At 35.5% G+C, this 19,161-nt stretch overlaps 1 protein-coding gene across 1 annotated transcript; it reads right to left on the bottom strand.

The window, feature by feature from the left end:
• Positions 1-2,494: 2,494 nt before the first annotated feature.
• On the bottom strand, positions 2,495-3,165 carry LOC145113276 (MFP1 attachment factor 1-like). The gene has a single exon (XM_079049390.1). The coding sequence runs from the start codon at positions 3,163-3,165 to the stop codon at positions 2,677-2,679; it is 489 nt and encodes a 162-aa protein (XP_078905516.1). The 3' UTR covers positions 2,495-2,676.
• Positions 3,166-19,161: the final 15,996 nt, after the last annotated feature.

The raw sequence follows: 19,161 nt of genomic DNA, 5'->3' as shown, positions 1-19,161 counted from the left end.
ATATGAAAATAGTAAGCCTTTCTGTGAAAAGATATCGTGTTTGTTCCAGAAAATCCGATATTTTTTAATAAATGATATGTAAGCCGTTCACTTGTAAAATGATGGTGTTTATTCAAGAAAATCTAATATTTTCCATAGAAATGAGTTGTAGTCTTAAATGTTCCAAGACCAAAATGTACCAGTTTTCCATACTTAAAATACTCGTATGTAGTTTTATTCATGTATAAAACCGTTTGAAGAAATGTGTTACCGTGTAAAATATACGTATAGTCGTTTCCCCATGTGAGTTTTCATAACCGTGCTAAAAATGAATTGTCTGTCGCGACGTTCTTCAGGCGTCAAAGTGTTTATGAAATTTGTCACCCATAACCTGCCGGTCTGACTGTAGCTAATAGTCAGGGTGTGAGATCATCAGTCTCGTATAGATAATACACAAGTATCACACTCTCTTACGGGAGATTCTGGTTATGAAACAGGACTTTCGTATATACCTCAGTTAGGTACGATGAAGACAATGTCTCACAAATTTATTCAACGAGAGTATGTGTTTTTGTAATGAAAACGTTTGTATATGTAATTATCCCCTTTTTCCAGGATAATTAAGAAGTGACGTAAAACAATTATTACACCCTTTGCTCAACGGGTTACAAAGGTGGTAAAGTTTCGTAAACTATATTTATATAGTTTTAATGAAATGAACGTTTTGTACTCAATATATATATATATATATATATATATATATATATATATATATATATAATGTAGTGTATTTTGTAACCATTTTTCATATCTATACGTTTTAAATCAAAACGTTATATGTAAAAATATACGAGGTTGGTAGTAAAGCCGTTTCACGTATTCAATACTTTTTGTAAAAATAGTAAAATGACGTATTTAAATGTTTACGTTTTAACATAAAATTTCTTGTGTGTTACTTGTATTCCCCCCCCCCTAAAACATAGAAAAAGTCTTGAAAAATGTAGGGGTATGAACTCACCTTATCTGTATATGCGGTTTGATAACGAAGTGACGGTGACGATCTTCAAGTTACGAACACTCGGAAATGATTGAATCCTAAGAGTTTTAACACATACTAATGTGTGAATAAGATGAACTTAACATAAAAAGGTCTGCATAAATACTAGATTATAAGGAACTTATAATGATCCTTAAGAACAACCTTGAAATAAAAAGCTCCTGGGGATATTTAATTGATGAGTTTGGAGGGGGAAATAAGGCTTGATATTTGAGAGAGAATGGGAGTGAAGTTGTTAACTGTGAAGTGTTTGAGAATGGTCCTTAAAAGGTGGTTTATATATATGGGATAAAAGATATAAGATGTGTAAGAGAAGTGACACTTACGTTGGTAAGTGTGATATATCGCTTTGGGAAATGAATCAACCAATCATATTGCATAAAATATCTAAATCCTATGGGGTTTTCGGCCTAAATAAGAGTGATTCCGGTCAAGGCATGACCGAAATCACTTGCATACCACTTTAAAATGTTGATTTCGGTCCTAGCTTCAACTAAGGAGAAGATTTCGGTCTAAGTATGATCCAAGAATGAGATTTCGGCCTTAATGGGCTTTATACAAGGTGTTTTCGGTTTTGGCTAAATCCCATGAAGGTGATTTCGGTCCTATGTGACCGAAACTCAAAGGTATAGGGCCTAAAAGTCGAAAACCCTCCTTACAATGTATAATTCATGCTTTAAGGTTTAATTATTTGACTTTTGTTGCCTCCTTTATTCCTTGATAACTTGTTGACCTTATTTGACTTTCAATGGTTCATTCCAACATGGTTTTAGATATATATATATATATATATATATATATATATATATATATATATATATATATATATTTGCTTACACAAATGATGCTTCTTTGTCTATAGATGATTCATTGCAACAAAGTTAAGATGTGGTTTCATTTATACATAATACATCTTTAGACTTTGCTTGACTCTAACTTTTCCAGTTGTCACATACAATATGTAATGACTCATTAAAATACTATGGTTTTGCTTTGTTTATTGCTACAAAGTTTATAGTCGTTTAAAAAAAATAGTTTATGTATTTTTAGTCGTTACACGTTAGGGCTTAGGGCCTTTTTTTTCCGGCTCGTCCTGGGCATTTGAATTCTACTGACCCTGAACACTTCCAACAAGTTCGTTAACTAGATATATACAAAAATAAAGAAGTTACCTAAATACGAACAAAAACAAAAAAAAAACATTTACCCTCGTAAGTCAAATTCCCATTCACTAATTAATCAGTTGAAATCATAGATGGATCATGATGAAAATATGACCGATAACAACTTAGATTGAAAATCCATGCATCCCAATTTTGGAAACTTTAATCTAATTTCTTAACCTTTTTGAAGGAACGGTAACTTAATTTAGCGAAGCCATGGATGAGCCAATTTCCAGATTCAATGCACGATACAGTTGGATTTCGTCGACTCAAAATAAGCATATAAGAAGTGAAGTCGAGAACCAACACAATTTTTTCAAAAACATCTTAGAAATCCAAACATCGAAATCAAAAATAGATCTAGAAATTGATTCTAATTTTGAAAATTTGATGAATATAACCTCATGAAAACCAAAACCCCAGAAATTTGTAGATCCGAAAACAAACTACAAATATGAAACCCTAACCTTTTAAGTTTCAAATAGTTTGAGATTCAGTCACTTCGACCGTAGAGCTTTCATCATCGTTAGAAGCATAATTGGCGGAAGTGGCGATGGTCACACAACTCTCCTCCTCCAACGTCGACGCTGTTTCCGGCAGAGCGGATCTAGATTTCATGTGATCAAGCATCCGTTTGCTTATCTCTTTCGAGTAAGCCTGAAGGACCTCGATGCCGTCATCTTCTGCAGAGGCGGAGGAGGCGGAGGCGGCAACGAAGGCCTCATCCTCTATAAGTTCGGCGACAGCGGTGGCTTCTTCTGTCGGTACAATGCCATAACGTTTAGAGAGGATCGAAGTGGTGGAAAGGGTGTCGACAAGGCCCTTTCTGACGGCATCGCGTGTGTGTTGCGACGGGGGCCAAATGCTGAAGGAAATGTTCCTCTTCTCCATGTTATTGGTGGTATCGAGGGCTTCTTTCATCTCAAGCTGTACGACGACATTATTGACATTTGTTTCCGCTGCCATTGTTATCGCCGTCTCTTCCTCCGTATACGAAATTCACTATCCAGGCCTCAATTAAATAATGATAATTAAACAACAAAACGTTTAAATGGAAAATAAATACAAGAGTAATTTATGTAGTTTATTTTTCTTTATTATTTTTTTTTGAACGGCAAATACAATATAATCCTAAACTACTCATACATCCACCTATGTCTCCGACGAGACTTGAACCCTCTTCTCCATGTTATTGGTGGTATCGAGGGCTTCTTTCATCTCAAGCTGTACGACGACATTACTGGCATTTGTTTCCGCTGCCATTGTTATCGCCGTCTCTTCCTTTGTATACGAAATTCACTATCCAGGCCTCAATTAAATAATGATAATTAAACAGCAAAACATTTAAATAGACGGGGGCCAAATGCTGAAGGAAATGTTCCTCTTCTCCATGTTATTGGTGGTATCGAGGGCTTCTTTCATCTCAAGCTGTACGACGACATTACTGGCATTTGTTTCCGCTGCCATTGTTATCGCCGTCTCTTCCTCCCTATACGAAATTCACTATCCAGGCCTCAATTAAATAATGATAATTAAACAGCAAAACATTTAAATGGAAAATAAATACAAGAGTAAATTATGTAGTTTATTTTTCTTTATTATTTTTTTTTGAACGGCAAATACAATATAATCCTAAACTACTCATACATCCACCTATGTCTCCGACGAGACTTGAACCCTCAACCTCAAGGAGGGAGGGCAACACCTGATACCGTTGGGCTAGAAGCCATTTGGTAAATTATGTAGTTTATTGGTTTTGTGTTTTGTTTAATATGCTAGTTTTGTCCATATCTTTTGTATTTAATTCGGACCAACAATCCTAGTGTTTAATTTGTTTTATTTTTCTAGACATGAAATAACTTGTATTGTATTTTTTTTTTTCAATATGTATGTTTCTTCAATATATTTGGTTTTTTCACTCTAGTCACCACCTTTCAAAGTGGAGGTACGAAGGGCCAATGAAGCCAACGAAGTTAATACATGTGCGTGTGAAGCCAACAATGTGATTACATGTGCGTCTGAAGCTGCCAACAAACAACCATTCATCGATACTACTCGATATTTACATCAACAAAATGCTTGGATTGAATTTCACTAGGTTTTTAGATTTGGTTCGTGTCTGGTTTCATGTTTCTTAGATTTGATTTTGTGGTTTGTGTTTTCAGATTTGATTTTTATTATGTTTTTAGATTTCTGGATTTGATACTAAAGGAAAATGTTAGAAAAGTTTGTGATTTCATGTTTTGGTTTAATTTTATGGTTCAGTTTTAGATTTGATTCAAATTTGGATTTTAGGTTAAATGTTTGATTTAGTGGAAATTTTCACATGTGAATAAAAGCATTCACAATGGTAAGTTTAATGGGAGAGTTGATGAGGTGGCAAGTCTATGTGTCATTCAATGGATGAACTTTATCATTGTGAGATGTCACCTTCACATTCAATAGATTTGGAGTTCAATGGCCATTGAACTCTTCAATGGAAAAAAGAAAAGTTTTTAATTATTAAATATTTACTATAAATTACATTTTATAACATTTTATTGAACTTTGTAGAATTCAATGCATTGTAGGAAAAAAATGATAAAGTTGTATGGATTGTAGAAAGATGATGTGGTTGTTAGAGGTGGGTGGTGGTGGTTGCCGGATCTTTCAAATGATTCCAAAAAACAAGTTAACACTATAAACATAATTCGTATATACCGCATTTCTTATAATTAACTTTATGTTCATATATCATGTTTCTTATAAATTTACGTCAACTTTTATAATTATATACTTAAATTATAGACAAATACATGCTTAAAATAACTAAAGTGCTAATATTAACTATAAAATAATATTTTGTATAATAATAAAAAAATGATACAAAGTATTATAATCATCTAAAATTATGTGATAAGAGAAAATGTAAGTCTACCAAAGCAAAAGAAGTTTGATATATGTTCTTTGGATTTAACCGCAAACCGAACAAACCAAAAGCAGTTAAACAAAAAATGGATTATACAGAGCCTTATTTTGTTCGATTTTTTTTATAAATTTTTTTGAAGTTAAAAAACCATTTAAACTAAACTGAACAAAACGATAAGTGAAAACCGTAGGGCAAAGTGTGTCTAATAAACGCAATTGTTCATTGGAACTTACTATAGTAGTAAATAAAGGTCCCTGCTTTTTTTGAACAAATCTGATATTCTACAAATTCTTGATTATATCAATTTATACTCAATTTTTAAATCAAAAGTTTAAAACATGTTTTTTCATGCATTTAAAAAAATAACATGTTTAGAAAGTCTATATGTCGACCTTTCAAAGATTTCATATGCAGCAAACCAACGCATAAACAAAATCAATTTCAAACTCACGTCTGATATTTTTATGAACCATTAATTCCACACATAAAGGTTCAAATGCAAAACACACCACACACACCTACAACACCTTGCGATATTACGGAGCATATTGAATGGAAGTAACCCAACATAAATAATACACTTAGAATTGAACTTCCCCTCATATTTATTCAATAACTCAAAAAGTAAAACTTAACTGGGAATGGAATTTAAGATCTGATCTAACCAATTGAAACTCTAGCATATGTTTCATAGCTACAATGTCGGAATATGAGGAATATGTATGCAACAAACATTTAAACTATTGTTATAATACGAAAAAACCAAAATAATTTTCAACAATTTTATCTAGTTATTTTTCCATAAAGCAACTTTATACTCCGATTAATAGTTTTGTATTGAATTGCGTCTTAAAGAAAGTTTTTTTTTACGAAAGAACAGAAGTCTGATTTCAACTCATAATATTATTATAATATTTTTCTCAAATTAATATAAAAGTAAATTCAAACTTGAACTACGTTCCGTCATGTGTGGTGGCGCAGGACAAATTCCCGCTGTCTCCTGCCGTAGCGCCACCGTGCATTATTATTACCTACAAACCGTTAAATTCATGCAGATATGCATTCCTTCAAATTAAAGCGATTTATACATCTAACACAAACATCAGAAAAAACAAGAACTTCTCAATCGTATGATTAAAATTATATATCCTGGAATTTGGTTACACTTTACATGTATACACGCAGTTTCCAATAAAAAATTCTAAAAACCCAAGAAAATTTGGAAAAAAAATGGAATTTTATGTAAGCTAATGGCCTGGTCCTCGTTTGCTTGGCCCAGAAGCTAATATGTATTCTAATGTTCTCATCTTCAATCTTCGACTACTACTGGTTACATCACTGGTGTCGTTGGTTGAAGAAACTCCGAATTCCGCCATCCCTCCACCACTTTGTTCGCACTCAGTAGCTGCAATGGTGGTGGTGGTGGTGAGGGGTGTCCGTTCCAGGCTTCGGCCATGGACAACACTAAGCTGTGTTATCAATAACAAAAAGATGATACCAAAAGCAAGACAGTTATCTCTCATTGCCATCTTTAATCAGTTTCCTTGATTCCGTAAGCTAATTTGATTGCTTTTGAAACGAATGGTTTAAGGAGGAGGAGGTGGCGGCACCAGTGATCGAAAATGGTGGTGGCAGCGGCGATAATGGTGGTGGTGGAGCTGTTTTGTTTAGGTTAGTGAAGAATGAGAAGATGGAGAGGTGTGATATATATAAGAGGAATAGACCGTGTCAGGACGGTGAAGGGCTTTTGAAACTTTCGGTCATATAAGATATAACTACCGAGGAATTTGACTTTGGCTTGTTCCCACTTGTACAGCACGCATTTTTACATTTAGCTACCTCCTATTATTTTCAATTCTAAATATGAACACTTAACTTGTAAGGTCATCATACAACTACAAAAAAAAAAAAATCACCAAGCTCTATTGTAATAGAAGTTTTAGGGTTATTATTGCAGCAATCTGTGATAGATGTCTATCAAATCTCTTGTCACAAATTTAGGATTATTACACTGAGCTATCTATCTGTTATTAACTATTATGTATTCTAAAAATAGACACTTGACGGTAGGGGTGAGAATCGGTTCGGTTTACGGATTCTTCGGTTTCCTTGGTTTGGAATTTTTTTTGGTCAAATTCGAAAACTGAACCAAATCGAATTCAAATTCTTCAGACCAAACCGAAAACCAAATTCTAATCCGGTTTGTTTCGGTCTGAAAACCGAGGAAACCAAATATTATCTTAAAATAAAAATTAGTGTTTCAATTTTCCAAACATAAATTACATTGCTTTTAACATAGAAACCTAAAGTTGCAAATAGTAAATGGGCTAAAAGAATTTTTATGAGCGGGAATGGCAATTGAGGAATCGAATTTTGACGATTGGTATTTCGTGAGGGCTGCCTTGCAACCGATCAAGTTTAACACTACATAAAATAGTAAATGGGCTAAAATAATTTTTTACTTTATAATTAATATTTTTATTTAATATATAAATATATAATATATATTTAAATTAATTAATTTATAAAATTCGGTTTTTTGGTTTGGTTTGGTTTAAACTTCATGAGACCGAAACTCGAACCAAAAACCAAGTTCACAATTCGGTTTGATTTGGTTTTCAAGTTTTTCGGTTCCGGACCAAATAATTCCCACCCCTACTTGACGGAATCCACGAGTTTAGGGTCACATAAGAATTAGAAGAATCCATCTTTGAAGGGCACCTAGACTTAATGAGTTAAGCTTGTTTGTATTTTCTTGCTAAGAAATCATGCAAAAGATATACACTATTAGAAAACTAAATAAATAGTGTTAATGTGCTAGTAATATATTGTTCGATGTGGTACCACTAGCTCTTTAAGTAGGTGTGCACTATTCAAAACCTTCGAATTTTGTTTAAATTATAGAATTTAAGTTATTAAGTTGAGGATCAACCTTGATTAAGAGCAAATATTCCATTGAGGGGATGATTTTGCAAGAACTGGAATAGTATAAGGCGGTTAGTGGTAAAATAAATTATTCAAAGCATGTTGTGTTGACCGTTCATTCCGGTTAGAAATTTTGGTGTGTGGACCTAGTAATAGCCTAATAGGTGTATATTGGTCTGTGGTTTGATTTTGACTTTTATACCCCCGGACAGGCCACACTATAACGCCACATATATACTTGTAAACCTGCTTGCATCACCATGATTAAACGAATATTTGACCAACGGCAAATATGTAACCGGACGGGGATAAATCGGAGTTCTTAAGTCAAAATATTAATAAAACAATTAAACTAAATCAAAGCTAAACCAATTTAAACCGGTTCAGATTAGGTTAATCTAAATTGGATTGTAAACTAAATACACATACTCTTTAAATTTAAAAAATTAAATATCAAACAATATCGGTTCAAGTTTGAAAAACGAAAAAAAATTGTTCGGTTTTTGGTTTCAACTTTTAAACCATAACAAACTAAACCTGAGAAAAGAAAATAAGTTATGTGAAGTTGTGAACTGTATAATTAGATTAATTGTATAAAAGTAATTTGCAATTTTAATAAATCTGAAAATATTTATCTTTATAAATCTTATAAAAGAGACTATTGTGAATTGAAAATATTCTAGCTTCTGTATTTTTTTTTTTTTTCGTTTTTTTGATAAAACTATTGTGAATTGAAAATATTCTAAAAAATCACTAACGATATCTAGAAACACATTAGTATATAACTTTAATGAAAAATTATTTGTAATATAAATTCTAGATTTGACACATTAATAGTAGACAAAACATCAAAAATGGTCCCTGTGGTTTTCGAAAATCTAAAGTTTAGTCCCTAGTTTATAAAAACCTCACAGATGGTCTCTGTGATTTCAAAACTTTTAACAAATGGTCATTTTCGCTAACTCCGTTAGCTTTTGACCGTTAAGTGAAGGGAATTTTTGTCATTTCACTACCACAGTGACCATTTATGAAGTTTTGCCTTATTTAAAAAAAATACTTATTTAATATTAAAGGGTCTCTCTCTCTCTCTCTCTCTCTCTCTCTCTCTCTCTCTCTCAATTGGTGAACACAATGTTCCCCCTCCTTCCCGTCTCTCTTTTCTCTGCAAACACATACTCACCACCGCCAAATCACCCATCGTACACCACCAGTCTCATTCCCCTATTCCGACCTCCACCTTCATAACCCCCTTCATAGCCACCAACGACTATCACTGCATCACATACTACCCATCGACTCCGACGACGACACCACCTCCTAGAAACCCTAGCGCCGTCGATTTCGATTACATCTCCCGACCACTATCAGCTGCTTGTTGTCATCATCAATTTGTGGACGCGATAATCACCGCCCTTCCCCATATGTGTGTGCGTGCTTTTTGATTATTATTGCTATTGGCTTTATAGAACTTCGATCTACGGGAGCGGCAACAACGGTGTTGATGAACCAAGTACAGACCACAATTGCAACACTGGTGGTGGAGCACCATCACAGCCACGTCAGAGAAGTAGAGCTAGAAGATTCAGGCCCATGTTTCTTATCTTTCTTGTAAACCTCGTATTATGTTTTCTTCAAAAACTTGATCTCATTGCAGAGAGGATTAAGGCTCTGCACGAACTCATCCCAAATACCAACAAGGTAAAGGAATTTGGCAGTTACCCCAACCTCGATCTAAGAATTTCAGCAACAAAGTCAAGAAGCAAGCACTAGAGAAGAAATAGAGAACCAAAAGTCAAGAATCATGAAGAAATAACAAAATCAGTAGCCAAAAGCTTAGTTACTTAACTGGTCTGAGTAAAGAAGTCGTAGGTTGGCAAGATAAGAGTGTGTGTGAGAGAAAGAGAGGGAGATCCTTTAATATTAAATAATTATATATATATATATATATATATATATATATATATATATTTTAAATAAAGCAAAACTTCATAAATGGTCCATGTGGTAGTGAAATGACGGAAATGCCCTTCACTTAACGGCCAAAAGCTAACGAAGTTAGTGAAAAGGACCATTTGTTAAAAGTTTTGAAACCACAGGGACCATCTGTGAGGTTTTTTCAAATTAGGGACTAAACTTCAGATTTTCGAAAACCACAGGGACCATTTTTGAAGTTTTGTCTTAATAGTAATATGTTATGAAAGTTCAACACCTTCCTTCTTTTAAAGAAGTCAAAACTGCAAAAATGGTCTCTGTGGTATGCATTTTTTGGGGGTTTTAGTTCAAACCACGACTTTTTTGGATTGGTGGTCCTTTTGAGTTAGTTCTGTTGCGTTTTTGGTCCCTCGGTAAACTGAAATGACTTTAATACCCTTGGGTATTTATTTTCTATTTTTAAATTCATTTTTTTAAAAATTTAATTATTATTTATTCATTTTAATTATTAAAAAAATTAGAGTGCCTCTCTCTCTCTCTCTCTCTCTCAACCTCTGGCCAAAGAAGAAGAAAAACCGGTGACCTTCACCAGCGATGGCAACCCTCCTCCCCTTCCCTTCAATTTCATCAACTCCGGCTACCAAACACCTCCTGTCCGGCGCAACTACTGCTGCTCTGCTTCCCTGCGTTTGTGATTACCGAAGAAGAGAAAAAGGACCTACAAGGGTCGCCGAAAAAGGGCAATAATCTTCTGCCGGCTAAGCCCTCCTCACAACTGATTAAACACCACCGCAATCACCCCGTATGACAGTTGCACCATCGAAGGTTGGAGTACCGAGAGAAGGAGCTCACCGGAAGAACCGACTGCTCTTCCTTCTTCCACCGATTGCAGTCACCCTCTCACTATTTGTTGTCGTTCTGTTATGCTTCCCCTTAATTGGACCATCGATGACGAACAAATAGACCAAGGAGGAGCTTACCGGAGTTCCTTATCCTTTTTCTCCTCTATTTGCTCACTATTTACTGCCGTTTCACTTTCTGAAAACCTAATTTTGACAATTACGATGCACATGGCTTGATATAAACATATCTGAGACTTGCTGAATCCATCGATCGTGAGTCTCACAGAGTTGATTTCTTCACCTAGGGCTTGATATGAACATATCTGAGAAGGGTTTCAGATGACGACAAAGATGTATATGTTTAATCGGATTCTTCGAAGACTTGATTTCATCATTGAAGAATGGCAAAAAAAAATTGACATCGAGAATCAAAGTTGGTTTTGGGGGTGAAGACACCATTGAAGCATTATCTGTTAGTGAGGTGAATTTTGGGGGATGGTGAGACGAAGGTGATGATTAAGAGAGAGAGAGAGAGAGAGAGAGAAGAGAGAGAGAGACCCTTTTTATTTTTTTTAATTATTAAAATAAATAAATTAGTATTGGATTTAAAATAAATGAAAGAAAAATGGAAAATAAATATCCCAAGGGTATCAAAGTCATTTCACTATTTAGAGGGACCAAAAACGCAACAGAACTAGCTCAAAAGGACCATCAATCCAAAAAAGTCGTAGTTTGGACTAAAACCCCAAAAAAATGCACACCACAGGGACCATTTTTGCAATTTTGTCTTTAAAGAAAAGAAATCAAGTTAAACCAACATTTTTAATAGTAATTTTGGAGATTTTTAATATAATTATTGATTGTTACATGACCATATTATTAATTTAATTGAATAAATATAATTAACTATTTAAATCATATTTAATTAAATTTCATAAGTATCAATTAAGAACCATAAATATCAATTAAAGACCATATTTGAAATTTTAAGAGTACTATTATTAAATTAAAATTTCAATCTAGCAACACATTAATAATCATATATGAATTTAATTAAAAAAATTAATTTAAAATAAAATTGAGTTTTGGCAGGATAGCATGATGTCTTTAATTAAAAAACGACATGAAAAAAAAAACATTAAAGTAAAATATAAAAGAAAAAAAATGGCAATGATCTGTAAAATAAATAGCTTAAACCAACGTTTTAGTTGTAAATACACCATTTAAATATTAATGCACTTAAGTCGATAACAAATCAATATTTTTATTTATTTATTTTTAGCAAGATTATAAAAAAACGTTCAACGTTAGCTGATCGGTGGACTATGATTAAAGGATTAATCGGCTAGGCTAGAATTAATCGGGGACCATTAATTATTAAGATATTTATTCAAAAACTAATAAATCTAACTTTAATCCTATTAATATAAGTAAATAAGCATAAAAATTGCATGTGTAAAAAGAATAAATATCTAATATGTGTGTTTTACAATTGACTTTTGTGGAGATCTATGGCAATTCAATTTGACTCTTTTTCTAGTATCATTGTGAAACAAAGCCAATTTAAATACATGTTAGATCTCTATAATTATCTTTTCTCACACAAAGCACATCCAACTAACAATGGAGCAAGACATATCTGTTGAGGCATCACATTTTTGGTTGTTCATATTAACCAAGACCATCTTATCCCTCCATTGAATCCGCCATTACAATATTAACACACTCCATTGGGTAGATGATGATGCTATAATATTCATTGCTCCTATCACAACAGTATGGTGAAAAATATATAAAATGTTATTGTAAAATGAAGATGTTTGAAAGAAAACTGAAAATATGTAAATAAACCAATGAAACATAACACAAAAATTGGCCATTTACATGAGAAGAAAATAAAATATGAGGAGTGCTTCTTGAATTTCGACAATAGAATTTTGCAGTAAGGCAAGCCGATGTTCCTGCAGATCAAAAGAACTTTGAAATTAGAACTAAAGCTTATTCGATTCTAACTTCATGATTTTTTTTCATACTCTACTACAATATTCTCATCATCATCTCAATTAGAACCAGAAGGTAAGGGCACAAAAAAGCAAAACCCCGATTTCACCAATCTATTCTCAGAATCTTTGAATTTGAAATAAATTTGAGTGGAAAAAACTTGCTCAATGATTAATATGGAAGTGTATGTTTTTGTGGTGGACGGAGGGGTAAGTTAGGGTTGGAACAACACCTGGTTCATCGATACTATCAACCCAATCACAAAATTCGTCGATGATGCGATCTCTAGTGGAAGAATTAGATTCATCTCTACATTTGATGACCTCCGAAGAAAAGTAGATTCCGATAGGTATATTTGAAGGATAGGAGAAATCCAAAATGAGATTGAGAAGGAAACAAACGATAAAGAAAACCAGGGAAGAACGAGATGCAAAAAAGATTAAGGATGAGTTAAAAGATTGAGCATCCCACATCGTTGGTGGGAGAATTCTATCAAGGCAAATGTATTTCATAAAAGGGAGCATGCATCCTCCGTGGAAAAAGAAACCCAACTATGTTTTGGCAAGCTGACTCCTTTGAGTTGGCAGGTCCCTTAAAGTCAGCTGGACCGATTTGGAGTTTTAGTTGGATCGTTTAAGTCCGATTTGGACCAAGTTGAATAGACTTTGATTCATATTGACTAAGACCGATTTGCCTAATCCTCTAACCCTTAATCGTAAGCGGTTGGAGACCGCATATCGTCTAGGCACCAATTAATCGGACGCCTAGACCGATTTTTACAACACTAATTTCTAGACTTAAAATAGAATGTTTTTATATAACTCATAATCTTATACAATTTATTTTATGCTTATAATTTTGTTTTTAATATTGGGTTGAAGGTTTTTATACAATTTATTTTAACATAGATGATCATATTATTTATTTAATTGATTAAACACAATTTAAGGCTTTAAGCATTTAATTAGGTTTCATAAATATTTATTAAGTACCATTAGTAAAAAAAAACTTTTGAGTTCTATCAGCTTAATTCTATATAATTTTTACTCAAAATTTAAAAAGTTGGTAATATTAAAATAAAACTTCAATGTATTATCACCTTAGTATTTGTATATGATTTTGATTAAAATATTGATGTTAAAATTTTTTTGTAACATCCCAAAAATCAAGGTAAAATTTTCATTTTTCAAAACCAAACCACAAACCATAAATGTTTACAAAACTTAGTTTCCGAAGGTCAAAATCACAAATTAGAGTATCCCAAAATAAAATCTCATAAAAACTGAAGGATGTGCATGATCAAGCCTTTGCCTTGCCCCGATTATCTGAAGTATCTAAAATTAGCCTGCCATTGAAGAATGTGAAAGGCTGCAATTCACTCCTCGAACTTGGCAATTAACCTGTTAGTGATCCGACTCACAATACCGTGCAACTCTTCCCGCAATATTTGTGAAACCCCAGTGACAATCCAACCATGTAACCCTGAGTTCACACCAATCTTAGAGGGTTCCGCTTCCCGTTCAGACGTCGTCATCCAATTAAACAGGACCAAACTGTCATCATTAATCCATTACACTTTACCCACTAAACATAAACATACACATCATCCTCTACTGGCTTCTTAGACTCCCCGTGACTTTCCTTGATTCAAGTGGATCATGTGCTTCCAGTAGTATGGGTTTAATACTACCTTCCACACATATTCATACTTTCCTCAAGAATCATCCCAGATCTTTTAAGTTACTTCCTCATAATGATACTACCAAAACCCGCTGAACAACGTACCATGCACACAACAACACTTCCTAGGATATCCTAGGATCCCCATGTGACATCCCCATTTTTACGGCCAGAAAAGACCGATTTCGTTTATGCTTTTTAATAAAAATCAGAGTAACTTCTTAAGAAAAGTATTGCGAAATTTGTTCCCAAAACAAAATATGATATAAATTTTATCAAAGCATTTCTTAAAGAAATGTATTTTCATTACATTACAAAAACTCGGGATGTCAATCATCGATACAGACCATAAGCATAAACCAAAAAGAAATAAACATTCTAGGCCACAAAACACAATCCGGCCTCAAATCCATAATCTCTCGTCAAGTCATCCAACTATGCTTTTTCCACTACCTGTAATACAAGAAAACTGAGTGGGTCAGGCTAGGAGCCTGGTGAGCATATAGGGTTTTCAACCCACAATAATAAGTTCATTATTTATTTTCATCAAATCACTAACCCGATTACCCGTTCCCGTTATCCTCACTCTATGTCCCTAAATCATCATAATTATAAGGGACATATCCTAAGGATTTTTCTTCGGGGTGACAACACTGCTTAGGGGATTCCTCAGCGATACATGTCAAAAAGGCAACCATGGGGGGGGGGGGGATGGAGTACATCTTCAAAAACACCTACAGGTTGCGAGCCTGCTAGCGTTCCACTGGACTGCCTAGAAAAGTCTGTGGTCGTCATCTATACTCCGCTAGACGACTGGATCATCTTAAACATCGTAAACATCAAGGCCTCTCATCATTTTATCACACATCATCTATTTCATCTACCCATGTTCTACCCAACATATTTGTAGATATAAAATACATACATGGTCCAGATCTGTAAAACAAAGCTTACATCTTTCATCCAACATAACTTTCAAAGCATAAAATACATATACAATCTAGATCTGAAAAATAATGTTTACATCTTTCATCCAGCATAACTTTCAAAGCATAGAATACATATACAGTCTAGATCTGGAGAAAAAAAGTTCAGATCTGAAGGAAAGAAGTTCAGATCTTTCGTCCAACATAGATCTCAAAGTATACAGTTTAGATCTGAAGGAAAAGCTTAGATCTGAGATGAGAAAGTGTATATCTGAAGGAAAAAGTTTCAGATATGAAAGAAGGAAGTATAGATCTTTCATCCAGCAAACATCTCTGGTAAGCAGATAACATATATATACACATAGCACATAATTTATATAAAATACTTCATATCTATGTGTAAGATGAAAGTGACTATACACTCACCTGTTACGGAGTGATTCGGACAACACCTCGCTTCTTAAAATAATCTTCTTTGACGAAACCGGGAAGTTTGCTTGAAAATCGGGCTCCGCGCGGGCAGAGTTTCAAACCGAAAAATTCTTTTTCTCGGAGCCTTCGGGCTCTCCGGAGCTTCCTTCGGGGGCGAGGGGGTTTTCCTAGGCTTTAGGGAGGTTAAGGGAGGCTAGAGAGAGAAAGTAGTGAGAGAGAGAAGAGATTTTGTTGTGAAAAGAATGGCAGCCCTCGGCCTTTGTTTATAGCTGCGAGACTTCGGATTACGTTGGGCGTAATCCTCGTCTACGCTGGGCGTAGTCTCGGATAAGGACGACACGTGGCGAGGCTTCGGTGGGGCGACGTGGCTATCTTCTGGTCCGCACACTTCCGAGAACACGAGGCGTAGAACCTCGTACGCAGGGCGTACTTCGGTACACTTAGCGTCCGAAGGTACGTTGGGCGTACCCTCCTCGCATAGTCTCGCAATTTCATACTCCGACTTCAAAAATTCATATCTTTCACGTACGAGCTCCGTTTTTGACGTTCTTTATATCCACGCGTAGGGGGGACCGTAATCTACGACTTCCATTTAGACTTTGTCGGCTAATTCTCGAACGAGTTTAAATTTTATATTCTTTAATAGTCCGAGACAAGATTAGTCCGATAAAAACCCATAACTTCTTCATCCGACGTCTGTTTTCGTCTGTATTTTTATCGTTGAGATCCTATTGACGAGATCTACTATTCTCGTGTAGGTTGTGTCGGCCAACAGTCGACCGATCTACTATTTGAACTTCGGACTGTGCACTGCCGATCTGAAACTTAGAAAAATTACAACTTCCTCATACGAAGTCAGATTTAGGCGTTCGTTTTATGCACGCTCTCGGTTTAACGAACACTACGGCTTTCGTGTAGATCACCAAGGCTAAAAAGTCCTCTATCGTAAATTCACTATTTACGTCACGCAGTGTCGTGCCGGTTTTGTCGCGAAACTTCGAAAGTCATAACTTCTTCGTTATAACTCGGATTTCGGCGTTCTTTATATCTCCAGAATCCTTGTCACGACCACTACGACTTTCGTCATAGATATCGGGTTCATCTAACATTTTATTTTTGACGCTTATTTTTATCTTTTATTTTTTTATATTATTATAAACAAGCAATAAGCACACAAAAGCACATAATTCACATAATATTCAAGTAATTCATCTTTATTACTTTAAAATGGGTTACAATGGTTGACCTAGACTATTACATCATCTACTAATGTTTAGCCCCGAAACACGGGCGTTACAATTCTCTCCCCCTTAGGATGATTCCGTCCCAGAATCATGCATCAACAAACAGATGCGGATAGCGACTCATCATGTCACTCTCCGTCTCCCAAGTGAGATTCGGCCCATTCGTGTGTTTCCAACGGACTAGCACTAAGTCGACCATCTTGCGTCGTAACTTCTTCGTCTTACGGTCAACAATCGCCTCGGGCTCTTCGATTAGCCTCTTATTCTCATCCATCCTTAACTCTGAAATTGGAATTATGTCGGGAACTTCTCCCGTGAACTTCCTCAAATAACACACATGGAATGTGTTATGAATACCATCTAGTTCTTCGGGTAATTCGAGCTTGTAAGCTTGGTTCCCAATCCTTTGAAGAACTTTGAATGGTCCAATAAACCTTGGACTCAACTTTCCTCGTTTCCCAAATCTTATCAGTCTCATCCACGGTGAGACTTTAAGCAAAACCAAATCTCCAACTTCGAATGTCATCGGTCGTCTCTTCTTGTCAGCATAGCTCTTTTGACGATCCTGAGCTGCTAACATCCTTTCCCTAATCACCTTCAACTTTTCAGCAGTCTGATGGAATATCTCGGGGCCCATAAACTGCTTTTCTCCGGCTTCAAGCCAACAAGACGGCGTACGACACTTCTGTCCGTACAAGGCTTGATAAGGTGCCATCTTAATGCTCGAATGGTAACTATTGTTGTAGGAAAACTCCACCAGAGGAAAATGTTCATCCCAGTTACCTTGAAATTCCAGGGTACACACTCTTAGCATATCTTCCAATGTTTGAATCGTTCTTTCACTCTGACCATCGGTTTGCGGATGATAAGTTGTAATTAAACACAATTTCTTATCCAATTCCTCTTGTAGACTCCTCCAAAACCTTGACGTGAAACGACTATCACGATCTGATACAATAGTTAAAGGAACACCGTGAAGTCTTACCACCTCCTTCACGTAAGCATTTGCGAGCTTATCCATCGGCCATCTTTCATTAGCTGCTATGAAGTGTACACTCTTAGTGAACCGATCAACGACCACCCAAATCATGTCGTGACCGTCCTTCGTTCTGGGCAGTTTAGTGACAAAACCCATGGTGATGTCTACCCATTTACCCATGGGTACAGGTAAAGGTTCTAAACTCCCATATGGTTTCTGATGTTGCGCCTTAACTCTCGCCCAGGTTACACATTCTACCACATACTTCGCAACATCGAGCTTCATCGTCGGCCACCAGTAGTAGGGTTTCAGATCCCTATACATTTTTGTGCTGTCGGGATGAATCGAGTACATGGTCTTGTGAGCTTCTTCCATCAAAATATCTCTCATTCCTCCCGTTTTAGGTACCCAAATCCTATCTTGGAATACCTTTAATCCTTGATTATCCGTACCAAACACCAACTTTTTGCCCAAACTCTCTTCCTTCCGATCATTTTTCTCTGAAGCTTCTTCCTGAGCTTTCTTAATACTTTCCACAATAGTCGAGACAACTTCTATTCTCAACGATCTTGGCCTTTTTCTTTCCAGGTTGACTTTTCGGCTTAGAGCATCAGCTACGACATTTGCTTTACCAGGGTGGTAAAGTATCTCGCAGTCGTAATCCTTAAGCAACTACAGCCATCGTCGTTGCCTCATATTCAACTCTTTTTGATCAAAGAGATACTGAAGACTCTTATGATCAGTGAAAAGCTTGCACTTCGTGCCGTAAAGATAATGTCTCCATATCTTTAATGCAAATACCACCGCTGCCAACTCCAGATCATGAGTGGGGTAGTTCTTTTCGTGTTCTTTCAATTGTCTCGATGCATATGTTATCACCTTATCCCTTTAGGTCAGAACGCAACCTAACCCAACTCCAGATGCATCGCTATAAACTGCGAAGTCTTCAACTCCCTCGGGCAGAGAAAGAATCGGAGCTTCACACAACTTCTTCTTTAGCTTCTCGAATGCCTCTTCGTGTTTCTCACTCCAAGTATAAGTGGCTCCTTTATGGGTCAAAGCTGTCAATGTAGCAGCTATCGAAGAAAATCCT

The sequence above is a fragment of the Lactuca virosa genome, chromosome 1 (assembly GCF_052849685.1).
Source record: "Lactuca virosa cultivar CGN04683 chromosome 1, Lactuca_virosa_CGN04683_v6, whole genome shotgun sequence".
Lineage (NCBI taxonomy): Eukaryota > Viridiplantae > Streptophyta > Magnoliopsida > Asterales > Asteraceae > Lactuca > Lactuca virosa.
Note: the sequence above shows the minus strand (reverse complement) of the source record. Positions and strands in the feature narration are given on the sequence as shown.